The 14,901-nt window shown below is 33.3% G+C and overlaps 1 protein-coding gene across 5 annotated transcripts in view; it reads left to right on the forward strand.

Annotated features, from left to right (window-relative positions):
* The first annotated feature begins 45 nt into the window (after positions 1–45).
* The window catches only part of LOC130443782 (tyrosine-protein kinase Fer), a 33,352-nt gene continuing 18,496 nt past the window's right edge, over positions 46–14,901 (forward strand). For 2 of the 5 annotated variants that reach the window (XM_056778606.1, XM_056778608.1), the window contains exons 1-3: positions 49–126; positions 374–589; positions 2,358–2,548. In XM_056778606.1, the coding sequence (XP_056634584.1) occupies positions 114–126; positions 374–589; positions 2,358–2,548 (420 nt within the window). In that variant the 5' untranslated portion in view covers positions 49–113. Of the gene's footprint in view, positions 590–2,357; positions 2,549–9,087; positions 9,283–14,901 lie in introns of those variants that run through there. The other 3 variants (XM_056778607.1, XM_056778609.1, XM_056778610.1) reach the window with 3 other exon arrangements.

Raw genomic sequence — 14,901 nt, forward strand, 5'->3', positions numbered from 1 at the left:
CGGCCTATAATCGCAAAGTAGGCTTTGGCCAGTCGAGGAATACTCGTTCGAGTTTCTTCACTCCGCGCGCGCCACTTAATCGAGACAAAACAACTGAAGTCGAGTCTGCCTGCATGCAATTCACAGGTATCTTGATCCATTCTCCGAGTTCTCTTAACGTCCATATATATATATACATATAATACTTAGTTCCTTTGTCTGTGTTGTCGAGTGTTAATAAACTGTGGGTATGTCGTTGTAGCTTGTAGGTTAGTGGAAATGTCTCAAACGAAAAATTAAACGTTTTCAATACAATTATTACACACGTGAAACACGCCGAACAGCTGTTTGATATCTAAAAATATGTAATAATAGAAGTATTATTGAATATAAGGTGATGGTAATTGTGTGAATATGGGATTTTCTACGAATCTACAGGGTAAGATCGCCCACGAAGCGCTTCTATCCAGACAAGATGCCGAACTAAGGTTGTTGGACTCTATGAAAAGGTGCATTGTTTCTAAAGTTAAGTGCGATAGGGATTATGCGGTGGCGCTTAGCGCAGTGGCATCCCAAGGGTTGAAATTCGACAGGGGCGACGAACTTTCTGGTATGTTTTAAATGCTTTTTTCTCTCCACCCTTCCCCCTCCCCCCCCCCAATAACATTACGATTATACATTTGTGAATAAATACAAAACACAGTGGCGTAACAAAACTCGAAATATCAGACTAGTTAATGATAGGTTTATGGTAATCTACGGGGTGTTTCATAAATAGGGTTATATTTTTATATCGTAATAATAAAAATCAGTTGTTTTTTGTTTTACTTTTGGCAATCTTAAACGAATATAAATAGATAAAAAAAAATTAGAACACAACTTATAAGACTGCAGATTAAAATAGAATAATTAAAAATAGAGTATGAATCTATTGGATTGAAAATTTTTGTAGGGAAAAAATTATTATTATAGGGGGTGATACGATTTTAAAAGCATTTGTATTTAATATTCTATTGTGTGTTAGATTTATTTTATTTAGTTAGGTTATATCACGTGATTAGAAGAAATTTAGTATTTTTTTTTTATTTCAATTTATGAATCTCACTTTTTTGTCATATTTATAAATAATAATCCACATCTAAAGTGAAATTCGAATATTTTCATCTAATAAATCAAGTTATTACATATTTTTTCGGTTATCCTTGAATAATAATTTGTTTTTCGTGCTCTATGGTTGTTTAAAGTTGAAATATTGAGCTATTCATAGTAACTTTTATTACATTATTAATATATTTTAGGAAACCCTAATAAAATTTTATTGTTTTTCTTTACGCGATTAAAGATAACGGGGTATTTCTTAGAAAAACAAAACTTTCTAATATTTCGTCAACCCGTTTCCGCCCCTTTATCCAAAATACCACCGGGAGGTCCGCATTCTTTACCTACTTATCACCTTTTCGTTATTTGTCGTTTAATACTACCTCTCATCGACCGAACCCATTCATTACGATTTGACCTCCTTTTATAGCAAATTAAAGTCTCTTCATCTAATATAATGTCGTTACAGAGGCGACTCGTTTCGAAATATATTAAAAAACGTTTAAAACTTAAACGGTTTCATGATATAACTGCTATTACAACATGGCGGCGTATTAAAGCAATATGGTGTCGGATTTATGACGTCATTCGGAATACGGACAATGACTTTTATACAATCGATATTATTCGATAGATATCGATATAAAAACAAGATTAACAACTAATGTAAATAGTATATTTATATATTGAATACAAATAAGTCTTAATTAAATTACTATCGATTACAACAATGTTAATCGTTTGATATAAATAAGAAATTATTTTAAAACAATTGAGATCGATTATTAATTCGGAAAGTATTGTATTGGAATCGATTTTTCGGAAACAAATAACAGATTTTTCCCTATTTACTTTGTTCTGTGGTAAATAGTAACTGTATAGTCTAAGCCATCTACCGGAATTTGCTGTAACCGAATATTTAGCCACAATATTCCACCACAAGAAAATTATATTAAAAGTGCGTAGACGAAAATTATGAAATGTCATATAATAAATTTGAATTATTAAAAAAAAAAAGTTATACGGAGATATTAAAACGCTGCTTCAATGTCAAAAATAATTTCCGAACTTGCTGCTACCAAAATCGTTCAATAGTTTTGAAGACGTACTAGAAATTCATAAAAACGGGCTCTGTTGTCGACGCGTCCCGTTCTCCCGATCTTAAATCAACAAAATAATTTAGTTAAACGAAAAATTTTTGCGCCGTACTATACGGGGTGTTACCACTGTTGCGTTCCCGATACGATTTTTTTTCCTACTGTTTTTTTTTTGAATGACAGGAAGCCTAGTCGCTGCTTCTTGGCGAAATATGATGGACGAAATGGATGGCACCGCTAAAATAATTCGACAAAACGCAGATAACATCGAAAATAAATGTTTGGATACGTTGAATACGCTGTACGCGGAAAAAAGAAAAGCTAGAAAATTGTATCAGGAAGAACACGCGAGAATTTTACAACAATTCACGCACGTAAGTATTTTCCACGCGTTATTTCGAATGTTTTGTGTGATTTAATGGTCGAACGAATTTTTTTCTCGCGTCAGTCGTTTTCCCACGCAATTTTCATACCCGCTGAATAAGAAGTAATAAACAGATTATCGAACAAACAGTTTTTTTTTTGCTTCAACGATTTCATGAATGCATTCCGAACTTGTACGAAATGTTAAACAGCTAAACGATGTTTCCGTTACGACTCACGGCACTGAATAATAAACAAACTACGACGTACTGTACGTGTACGAACGTTCAATTATAAAAAAAAATAACGTAAATACGAGGGGGAACCCAAAAATAAATTTTAAAGAAAATGGCGCGCAAATATGTCATAGAAAACCACGTAGCGTCGAACAGGGGTTGAGGGGTCAAGGAAAAGGTTAAGTGCAGGGAGGGAGGGGTTCCAAAATGACCACGTGGTATATGGACGCTTCCTTGATACATGGTGTGTGTCGCTGTTTGTGTAACAAATAGTTTTGACAAAAATTTCGAAGACCAGAAGCATTTACTGTACTATAAACGAATGTAGAGAAGGAATACCATTTTTGATTCCTCAAAAAAAAACTGGAAAGTCGAAAATTTCGAGTCGAGAAAGAACAGAAGTACAAAGTATCTCATATTCCATTTTCTAGTGCCCACCAATTTACCTTCTCTTCCTATTCTCCTCGAAATTTTTTCGTTGGTTTTTATTCCCGTCCATGGAACTCTCCAAATTCTTCTCAAAAGCCTCCGATCTGTTCGTGGTATTCATAGATAGACCCGTCGTGCCCCAATTAATGTCACCAAAGTCCCAAGTCCTTCGAGAAGCCGATCAGGCGTTTTGGCTGAACCCTTTGATGTAGTAAATCAGGTTGTGGGGTTTGCCCAGGTATTTATGGTGTCCAGTGATGTAGTAAATCAGGTTGTAGGGTTTTCCCAGGTGTTTATGGTGTCCAGTGATGTAGTAAAGCAGGTTGTGAGGTTTTCTCAGATGTTTATGGTGTTCAGTGATGTCTTTAGGCAGGTTATGGGGTTTTCCCAGGTGTTTATGGTGTCCAGTGATGTAGTGAAGCAGGTTGTGGGGTTTTCCCAGGTATTTATGGTGTTCAGTGATGTAGTAAAGCAGGTTGTGAGTTTTTCTCAGGTGTTTATGGTGTTCAGTGATGTAGTGAAGCAGGTTGTGAGTTTTTCTCAGGTGTTTATGGTGTTCAGTGATGTAGTAAAGCAGGCTATGGGGTTTGCCCAGATGTTTATGGTGTTCAGTGATGTAGTAAAGCAGGTTGTAGGGTTTGCCCAGGTGTTTATGGTGTTCAGTGATGTAGTGAAGCAGGTTGTGAGGTTTTCTCAGATGTTTATGGTGTTCAGTGATGTCTTTAGGCAGGTTATGGGGTTTTCCCAGGTGTTTATGGTGTCCAGTGATGTAGTGAAGCAGGTTGTGGGGTTTTCCCAGGTATTTATGGTGTTCAGTGCTGTCTTTAGGCAGGTTGTGAGGTTTTCCCAGGTGTTTATGGTGTTCAGTGATGTCTTTAGGCAGGTTGTGGGGTTTTCCCAGGTGTTTATGGTGTTTAGTGATGTAGTAAAGCAGGTTGTGAGTTTTTCTCAGGTGTTTATGGTGTTCAGTGATGTAGTGAAGCAGGTTGTGAGTTTTTCTCAGGTGTTTATGGTGTTCAGTGATGTAGTAAAGCAGGCTATGGGGTTTGCCCAGGTGTTTATGGTGTTCAGTGATGTAGTAAAGCAGGTTGTAGGGTTTGCCCAGGTGTTTATGGTGTTCAGTGATGTAGTGAAGCAGGTTGTGAGGTTTTCTCAGATGTTTATGGTGTTCAGTGATGTCTTTAGGCAGGTTATGGGGTTTTCCCAGGTGTTTATGGTGTCCAGTGATGTAGTGAAGCAGGTTGTGAGGTTTTCCCAGGTATTTATGGTGTTCAGTGCTGTCTTTAGGCAGGTTGTGAGGTTTTCTCAGGTGTTTATGGTGTTCAGTGATGTCTTTAGGCAGGTTGTGGGGTTTTCCCAGGTGTTTATGGTGTTCAGTGATGTAGTAAAGCAGGCTATGGGGTTTGCCCAGGTGTTTATGGTGTTCAGTGATGTAGTAAAGCAGGTTGTAGGGTTTGCCCAGGTGTTTATGGTGTTCAGTGATGTAGTGAAGCAGGTTGTGAGGTTTTCTCAGATGTTTATGGTGTTCAGTGATGTCTTTAGGCAGGTTATGGGGTTTTCCCAGGTGTTTATGGTGTCCAGTGATGTAGTGAAGCAGGTTGTGAGGTTTTCCCAGGTATTTATGGTGTTCAGTGCTGTCTTTAGGCAGGTTGTGAGGTTTTCTCAGGTGTTTATGGTGTTCAGTGATGTCTTTAGGCAGGTTGTGGGGTTTTCCCAGGTGTTTATGGTGTTCAGTGATGTAGTAAAGCAGGCTATGGGGTTTGCCCAGGTGTTTATGGTGTTCAGTGATGTAGTAAAGCAGGTTGTAGGGTTTGCCCAGGTGTTTATGGTGTTCAGTGATGTAGTGAAGCAGGTTGTGAGGTTTTCTCAGATGTTTATGGTGTTCAGTGATGTCTTTAGGCAGGTTATGGGGTTTTCCCAGGTGTTTATGGTGTCCAGTGATGTAGTGAAGCAGGTTGTGAGGTTTTCCCAGGTATTTATGGTGTTCAGTGCTGTCTTTAGGCAGGTTGTGAGGTTTTCTCAGGTGTTTATGGTGTTCAGTGATGTCTTTAGGCAGGTTGTGGGGTTTTCCCAGGTGTTTATGGTGTTCAGTGATGTAGTAAAGCAGGCTATGGGGTTTGCCCAGGTGTTTATGGTGTTCAGTGATGTAGTAAAGCAGGTTGTAGGGTTTGCCCAGGTGTTTATGGTGTTCAGTGATGTAGTGAAGCAGGTTGTGAGGTTTTCTCAGATGTTTATGGTGTTCAGTGATGTCTTTAGGCAGGTTATGGGGTTTTCCCAGGTGTTTATGGTGTTCAGTGATGTCTTTAGGCAGGTTGTGGGGTTTTCCCAGGTGTTTATGGTGTTCAGTGATGTAGTAAAGCAGGCTATGGGGTTTGCCCAGGTGTTTATGGTGTTCAGTGATGTAGTAAAGCAGGTTGTAGGGTTTTCCCAGGTGTTTATGGTGTTCAGTGATGTAGTAAAGCAGGCTATGGGGTTTGCCCAGGTGTTTATGGTGTTCAGTGATGTAGTAAAGCAGGTTGTAGGGTTTGCCCAGGTGTTTATGGTGTTCAGTGATGTAGTGAAGCAGGTTGTGAGGTTTTCTCAGATGTTTATGGTGTTCAGTGATGTCTTTAGGCAGGTTATGGGGTTTTCCCAGGTGTTTATGGTGTCCAGTGATGTAGTGAAGCAGGTTGTGAGGTTTTCCCAGGTATTTATGGTGTTCAGTGCTGTCTTTAGGCAGGTTGTGAGGTTTTCTCAGGTGTTTATGGTGTTCAGTGATGTCTTTAGGCAGGTTGTGGGGTTTTCCCAGGTGTTTATGGTGTTCAGTGATGTCGTTAGGCAGGTTGTGAGGTTTGCCAATTAATTTACGGTTTCCAGTGATGTCGTTAGGCAGGTTATGGGTTTTTCCCAGGTGCTTATGGTGTCCATTAAGTGCAAAAGCACAGATCAAAGTCGTGAACACGTTTTTCAATTTCATAAATGAGTTCATTGCTGTTTCTTTCTTCATTCTTCTCGATCTTTTCAATGTTGTGGATAAAAAAAAGTCACATGAGGCTAAGACAGGCGAGTACGGTGGTTGGTTGGGTACAACCACGTCGATTTTAGCCAAAATGGATGAGGTTGTGTAAGAACGTATTTCCAGTCATTGATTCGTTATTTTTTTCGTCGAATAATCTTCTAAATGAAACGTTTTATCGGGGGGTACGTACCCTGCTTGACCTACGCACGTGACATCAAAGAATCGATGCTATTCCGGTCGTTATTGGAATAAATTATTTTCCTATATTGATGATATATTTAATGACTTGATTTGGTCATCAAAAAAAAAAAAAAAATGAAAATACTCGTTTCTAAGTTCAAATATGGATTAAAATGACGAGTTTCCTCAATGCGATTTTACTAAACGTTAATTATCAAGAAGTGAATAAGTCAATTGGACGAACGAGCTTGTTATAATCGTTAAATGGAATATATTAAGGATTTAATAGCCTCTAGTTGTTGTTTCGTTTTAATTGAGAGCGTTTCCTGCGTTTTTACTCGATCGAATTATCTTAAAATTCGTCCGGTTTTTATTTTTTTTACAATAAAATTTATTGTAATCGAGACAGCGACCTAACCACACGACCTTCAACGCGTAAACGTCATATTTGATTGAACCATATTGTCCCGGTTCTCGATTACGTCATAGTCGTCTTAGTTTTGCCCTGTTCTTCACTTTTTCTTTTATTTAGTGTTCGTTTTTAGTTAGTGTTCGTTGGAAAATGTTGTGGTGGAATGTTTAGGTCATTCTATGAAAAAAAAAATGCGTATATTAAACACAAAAACCAACAAAATATTTCGATTAATATTTTTTATGGTGGAATATTTCGTCCAAGATTGCTTACGTCGTTAAACATTATTTTGTTTTGCTTTCTTTTGGTGGAATATTTCGTCCAAAATTGATTACGTCCTGAAACATTGTTTTCTTTTGTTTTTTTGGTGGAATATTTCATCCAAAATTGATTACGTCCTGAAACATTGTTTTGTTTTGTTTTTTGGTGGAATATTTCATCCAAAATTGATTACGTCCTGAAACATTGTTTTTTTTGTTTTTTGGTGGAATATTTCATCCAAAATTGATTACGTCCTGAAACATTGTTTTCTTTTGTTTTTTGGTGGAATATTTCATCCAAAATTGATTACGTCCTGAAACATTGTTTTGTTTTGTTTTTTGGTGGAATATTTCATCCAAAATTGATTACGTCCTGAAACATTGTTTTGTTTTTTGGTGGAATATTTCATCCAAAATTGATTACGTCCTGAAACATTGTTTTCTTTTGTTTTTTGGTGGAATATTTCATCCAAAATTGATTACGTCCTGAAACATTGTTTTGTTTTGTTTTTTGGTGGAATATTTCATCCAAAATTGATTACGTCCTGAAACATTGTTTTGTTTTGTTTTTTGGTGGAATATTTCATCCAAAATTGATTACGTCCTGAAACATTGTTTTGTTTTGTTTTTTGGTGGAATATTTCATCCAAAATTGATTACGTCCTGAAACATTGTTTTTTTTGTTTTTTGGTGGAATATTTCATCCAAGATTGATTACGTCCTGAAACATTGTTTTGTTTTGTTTTTTGGTGGAATATTTCATCCAAAATTGATTACGCCCTGAAACATTGTTTTGTTTTTTGGTGGAATATTTCATCCAAAATTGATTACGTCCTGAAACATTGTTTTCTTTTGTTTTTTGGTGGAATATTTCATCCAAAATTGATTACGTCCTGAAACATTGTTTTGTTTTGTTTTTTGGTGGAATATTTCATCCAAAATTGATTACGTCCTGAAACATTGTTTTGTTTTTTGGTGGGATATTTCATCCAAAATTGATTACGTCCTGAAACATTGTTTTCTTTTGTTTTTTGGTGGAATATTTCATCCAAAATTGATTACGTCCTGAAACATTGTTTTGTTTTGTTTTTTGGTGGAATATTTCATCCAAAATTGATTACGTCCTGAAACATTGTTTTGTTTTGTTTTTTGGTGGGATATTTCATCCAAAATTGATTACGTCCTGAAACATTGTTTTGTTTTGTTTTTTGGTGGAATATTTCATCCAAAATTGATTACGTCCTGAAACATTGTTTTTTTTGTTTTTTGGTGGAATATTTCATCCAAAATTGATTACGTCCTGAAACATTGTTTTGTTTTGTTTTTTGGTGGAATATTTCATCCAAAATTGATTACGTCCTGAAACATTGTTTTTTTTGTTTTTTGGTGGAATATTTCATCCAAGATTGCTTACGTCGTTAAACATTATTTTGTTTTGTTTTTTGGTGGAATATTTCATCCAAAATTGATTACGTCCTGAAACATTGTTTTCTTTTGTTTTTTTGGTGGAATATTTCATCCAAAATTGATTACGTCCTGAAACATTGTTTTCTTTTGTTTTTTTGGTGGAATATTTCATCCAAAATTGATTACGTCCTGAAACATTGTTTTTTTTTTGGTGGAATATTTCATCCAAAATTGATTACGTCCTGAAACATTGTTTTATTTTTTTTTTTGGTGGAATATTTCATCCAAAATTGATTACGTCCTGAAACATTGTTTTGTTTTGTTTTTTGGTGGAATATTTCGTCCAAGATTGCTTACGTCGTTAAACATTATTTTGTTTTTCTTTTGTTGGAATATTTCGGTCGCTAAATTGAATCTCAACGATGTTTAAATTCCTAATTGTTTTCTCACGATTGATATTATCACGAACACGCGACTTGCACTACTTGAGAAAGTGTCTATAGTCCTGTAAATATATTTATACGAAACGACGTTAAAACAAAATAAAGTTGTGTGGTTTTTACGTAATTTACATACTAAACAATCAAGTTCGCTTATAAATTAATTATTCATTTAACGATTTGAATGTTTTCATAAGCGTTTTATTGAAAGAACTGGCAACATCGTAAAAAGATATGTCAACTGATTTGGTGCGCTTCTGATAGAGGGCGCTAGCTGTAGACTTAGTTATTAAAAATTTTGTGATGTAAATAATGTTTAAAGAAGGAAATTTTTGAAGAAAAAAAATACAAGAATTCGTGGTTTTTAAAAGATAAAAAACAAGGTAAAAGTGTCTAGGATAATTGAGATACGATAAAATTTCGAAAAATTCTCTATGGGGCAAACATTTTTTAAATTAAATATTTTGGGGATCAGAAAACTTTGGAAAAGTGTCTAGACAACCCAAATTTTCCGAAAAAGTGACTAGAAACCCAAAATCTTCAATAAGAATAATTTCTAAAGAGAAATTTTTTTCGAAAATTGTCTAGGCGACAATGTTTTTCTAAGAAAAAGTGTCTAGGAATCCAAAATAGTGTTTAGACCCCCAAAATCTTCAATAATAATTATTTTGGAACCGAAATTTATTTTGAAAAGTGACTAGATGGCAATTTTCTTTTGAAAAAAGTTTCTAGAGAACCCAAATTTTCCGAAAAAGTGTCTAGAAATCCAAAATTCTCAATAATAATTATTTTGGAACCGAAATTTATTTTGAAAAGTGACTAGGTGGCAATTTTCTTTTGAAAAAAGTGTCTAGAGAACCCAAATTTTCCGAAGAAGTGTCTAGAGAACCCAAATTTTCCGAAAAAGTGTCTAGAGAACCCAAAATTCTCAATAATAATTATTTTGGAACCGAAATTTATTTGGAAAAGTGACTAGATGGCAATTTTCTTTTGAAAAAAGTTTCTAGAGAACCCAAATTTTCCGAAAAATTTTCTAGAAATCCAGAAGTTTCAATAATAATAATTTCTAAAGAGAAAATTTTTTCAAGTAGTGTCTAGGCGACAATATTTTTCTAAAAAAAGTGTCTAGAGAACCCAAATTTTCCGAAAAAGTGTCTAGAAACCCAAAATTTTCAATAATAATTATTTTGGAACCGAAATTTATTTTGAAAAGTGACTAGGTGGCAATTTTCTTTTGAAAAAAGTGTCTAGAGAACCCAAATTTTCCGAAGAAGTGTCTAGAGAACCCAAATTTTCCGAAAAAGTGTCTAGAGAACCCAAAATTCTCAATAATAATTATTTTGGAACCGAAATTTATTTGGAAAAGTGACTATATGGCAATTTTCTTTTGAAAAAAGTTTCTAGAGAACCCAAATTTTCCGAAAAATTGTCTAGAAATCCAGAAGTTTCAATAATAATAATTTCTAAAGAGAAAATTTTTTCAAGTAGTGTCTAGGCGACAATATTTTTCTAAAAAAAGTGTCTAGAGAACCCAAATTTTCCGAAAAAGTGTCTAGAAACCCAAAATTTTCAATAATAATTATTTTGGAACCGAAATTTATTTTGAAAAGTGACTAGGTGGCAATTTTCTTTTGAAAAAAGTGTCTAGAGAACCCAAATTTTCCGAAAAAGTGTCTAGAAATCCAAAATTCTCAATAATAATTATTTTGGAACCGAAATTTATTTTGAAAAGTGACTAGGTGGCAATTTTCTTTTGAAAAAAGTGTCTAGAGAACCCAAATTTTCCGAAGAAGTGTCTAGAGAACCCAAATTTTCCGAAAAAGTGTCTAGAGAACCCAAAATTCTCAATAATAATTATTTTGGAACCGAAATTTATTTGGAAAAGTGACTAGATGGCAATTTTCTTTTGAAAAAAGTTTCTAGAGAACCCAAATTTTCCGAAGAAGTGTCTAGAGAACCCAAATTTTCCGAAAAAGTGTCTAGAGAACCCAAAATTCTCAATAATAATTATTTTGGAACCGAAATTTATTTGGAAAAGTGACTATATGGCAATTTTCTTTTGAAAAAAGTTTCTAGAGAACCCAAATTTTCCGAAAAATTGTCTAGAAATCCAGAAGTTTCAATAATAATAATTTCTAAAGAGAAAATTTTTTCAAGTAGTGTCTAGGCGACAATATTTTTCTAAAAAAAGTGTCTAGAGAACCCAAATTTTCCGAAAAAGTGTCTAGAAACCCAAAATTTTCAATAATAATTATTTTGGAACCGAAATTTATTTTGAAAAGTGACTAGGTGGCAATTTTCTTTTGAAAAAAGTGTCTAGAGAACCCAAATTTTCCGAAGAAGTGTCTAGAGAACCCAAATTTTCCGAAAAAGTGTCTAGAGAACCCAAATTTTCCGAAAAAGTGTCTAGAGAACCCAAAATTCTCAATAATAATTATTTTGGAACCGAAATTTATTTGGAAAAGTGACTAGATGGCAATTTTCTTTTGAAAAAAGTTTCTAGAGAACCCAAATTTTCCGAAAAATTGTCTAGAAATCCAGAAGTTTCAATAATAATAATTTCTAAAGAGAAAATTTTTTCAAATAGTGTCTAGGCGACAATATTTTTCTAAAAAAAGTGTCTAGAGAACCCAAATTTTCCGAAAAAGTGTCTAGAAACCCAAAATTTTCAATAATAATTATTTTGGAACCGAAATTTATTTTGAAAAGTGACTAGGTGGCAATTTTCTTTTGAAAATAGTGTCTAGAGAACCCAAATTTTCCGAAGAAGTGTCTAGAGAACCCAAATTTTCCGAAAAAGTGTCTAGAGAACCCAAATTTTCCGAATAAGTGTCTAGAGAACCCAAAATTTTCAATAATAATTATTTTGGAATCGAAATTTATTTTGAAAAGTTACTAGGTGGCAATTTTATTTTGAAAAAAGTGTCCAGAGAACCCAAATTTTCCGAAAAAGTGTCTAGAAATCCAAAATTTTCAATAATAATAATTTCTAAAGAGAAAATTTTTTCAAATAGTGTCTAGGCGACAATATTTTTCTAAAAAAAGTGTCTAGAGAACCCAAATTTTCCGAAAAAGTGTCTAGAGAACCCGAAATTCTCAATAATAATTATTTTGGAACCGAAATTTATTTGGAAAAGTGACTAGATGGCAATTTTCTTTTGAAAAAAGTTTCTAGAGAACCCAAATTTTCCGAAAAAGTGTCTAGAAATCCAAAATTCTCAATAATAATTATTTTGGAACCGAAATTTATTTTGAAAAGTGACTAGGTGGCAATTTTCTTTTGAAAAAAGTGTCTAGAGAACCCAAATTTTCCGAAGAAGTGTCTAGAGAACCCAAATTTTCCGAAAAAGTGTCTAGAGAACCCAAAATTCTCAATAATAATTATTTTGGAACCGAAATTTATTTGGAAAAGTGACTAGATGGCAATTTTCTTTTGAAAAAAGTTTCTAGAGAACCCAAATTTTCCGAAAAATTTTCTAGAAATCCAGAAGTTTCAATAATAATAATTTCTAAAGAGAAAATTTTTTCAAGTAGTGTCTAGGCGACAATATTTTTCTAAAAAAAGTGTCTAGAGAACCCAAATTTTCCGAAAAAGTGTCTAGAAACCCAAAATTTTCAATAATAATTATTTTGGAACCGAAATTTATTTTGAAAAGTGACTAGGTGGCAATTTTCTTTTGAAAAAAGTGTCTAGAGAACCCAAATTTTCCGAAAAAGTGTCTAGAGAACCCAAAATTCTCAATAATAATTATTTTGGAACCGAAATTTATTTGGAAAAGTGACTATATGGCAATTTTCTTTTGAAAAAAGTTTCTAGAGAACCCAAATTTTCCGAAAAATTGTCTAGAAATCCAGAAGTTTCAATAATAATAATTTCTAAAGAGAAAATTTTTTCAAGTAGTGTCTAGGCGACAATATTTTTCTAAAAAAAGTGTCTAGAGAACCCAAATTTTCCGAAAAAGTGTCTAGAAACCCAAAATTTTCAATAATAATTATTTTGGAACCGAAATTTATTTTGAAAAGTGACTAGGTGGCAATTTTCTTTTGAAAAAAGTGTCTAGAGAACCCAAATTTTCCGAAAAAGTGTCTAGAAATCCAAAATTCTCAATAATAATTATTTTGGAACCGAAATTTATTTTGAAAAGTGACTAGGTGGCAATTTTCTTTTGAAAAAAGTGTCTAGAGAACCCAAATTTTCCGAAGAAGTGTCTAGAGAACCCAAATTTTCCGAAAAAGTGTCTAGAGAACCCAAAATTCTCAATAATAATTATTTTGGAACCGAAATTTATTTGGAAAAGTGACTAGATGGCAATTTTCTTTTGAAAAAAGTTTCTAGAGAACCCAAATTTTCCGAAGAAGTGTCTAGAGAACCCAAATTTTCCGAAAAAGTGTCTAGAGAACCCAAAATTCTCAATAATAATTATTTTGGAACCGAAATTTATTTGGAAAAGTGACTATATGGCAATTTTCTTTTGAAAAAAGTTTCTAGAGAACCCAAATTTTCCGAAAAATTGTCTAGAAATCCAGAAGTTTCAATAATAATAATTTCTAAAGAGAAAATTTTTTCAAGTAGTGTCTAGGCGACAATATTTTTCTAAAAAAATGTGTAGAGAACCCAAATTTTCCGAAAAAGTGTCTAGAAACCCAAAATTTTCAATAATAATTATTTTGGAACCGAAATTTATTTTGAAAAGTGACTAGGTGGCAATTTTCTTTTGAAAAAAGTGTCTAGAGAACCCAAATTTTCCGAAGAAGTGTCTAGAGAACCCAAATTTTCCGAAAAAGTGTCTAGAGAACCCAAATTTTCCGAAAAAGTGTCTAGAGAACCCAAAATTCTCAATAATAATTATTTTGGAACCGAAATTTATTTGGAAAAGTGACTAGATGGCAATTTTCTTTTGAAAAAAGTTTCTAGAGAACCCAAATTTTCCGAAAAATTGTCTAGAAATCCAGAAGTTTCAATAATAATAATTTCTAAAGAGAAAATTTTTTCAAATAGTGTCTAGGCGACAATATTTTTCTAAAAAAAGTGTCTAGAGAACCCAAATTTTCCGAAAAAGTGTCTAGAAACCCAAAATTTTCAATAATAATTATTTTGGAACCGAAATTTATTTTGAAAAGTGACTAGGTGGCAATTTTCTTTTGAAAATAGTGTCTAGAGAACCCAAATTTTCCGAAGAAGTGTCTAGAGAACCCAAATTTTCCGAAAAAGTGTCTAGAGAACCCAAATTTTCCGAATAAGTGTCTAGAGAACCCAAAATTTTCAATAATAATTATTTTGGAATCGAAATTTATTTTGAAAAGTTACTAGGTGGCAATTTTATTTTGAAAAAAGTGTCCAGAGAACCCAAATTTTCCGAAAAAGTGTCTAGAAATCCAAAATTTTCAATAATAATAATTTCTAAAGAGAAAATTTTTTCAAATAGTGTCTAGGCGACAATATTTTTCTAAAAAAAGTGTCTAGAGAACCCAAATTTTCCGAAAAAGTGTCTAGAGAACCCGAAATTCTCAATAATAATTATTTTGGAACCGAAATTTATTTGGAAAAGTGACTAGATGGCAATTTTCTTTTGAAAAAAGTTTCTAGAGAACCCAAATTTTCCGAAAAAGTGTCTAGAAATCCAAAATTCTCAATAATAATTATTTTGGAACCGAAATTTATTTTGAAAAGTGACTAGGTGGCAATTTTCTTTTGAAAAAAGTGTCTAGAGAACCCAAATTTTCCGAAGAAGTGTCTAGAGAACCCAAATTTTCCGAAAAAGTGTCTAGAGAACCCAAAATTCTCAATAATAATTATTTTGGAACCGAAATTTATTTGGAAAAGTGACTAGATGGCAATTTTCTTTTGAAAAAAGTTTCTAGAGAACCCAAATTTTCCGAAAAATTTTCTAGAAATCCAGAAGTTTCAATAATAATAATTTCTAAAGAGAAAATTTTTTCAAGTAGTGTCTAGGCGACAATATTTTTCTAAAAAAAGTGTCTAGAGAACCCAAATTTTCCGA

The sequence above is a fragment of the Diorhabda sublineata genome, chromosome 5 (assembly GCF_026230105.1).
Source record: "Diorhabda sublineata isolate icDioSubl1.1 chromosome 5, icDioSubl1.1, whole genome shotgun sequence".
NCBI lineage: Eukaryota > Metazoa > Arthropoda > Insecta > Coleoptera > Chrysomelidae > Diorhabda > Diorhabda sublineata.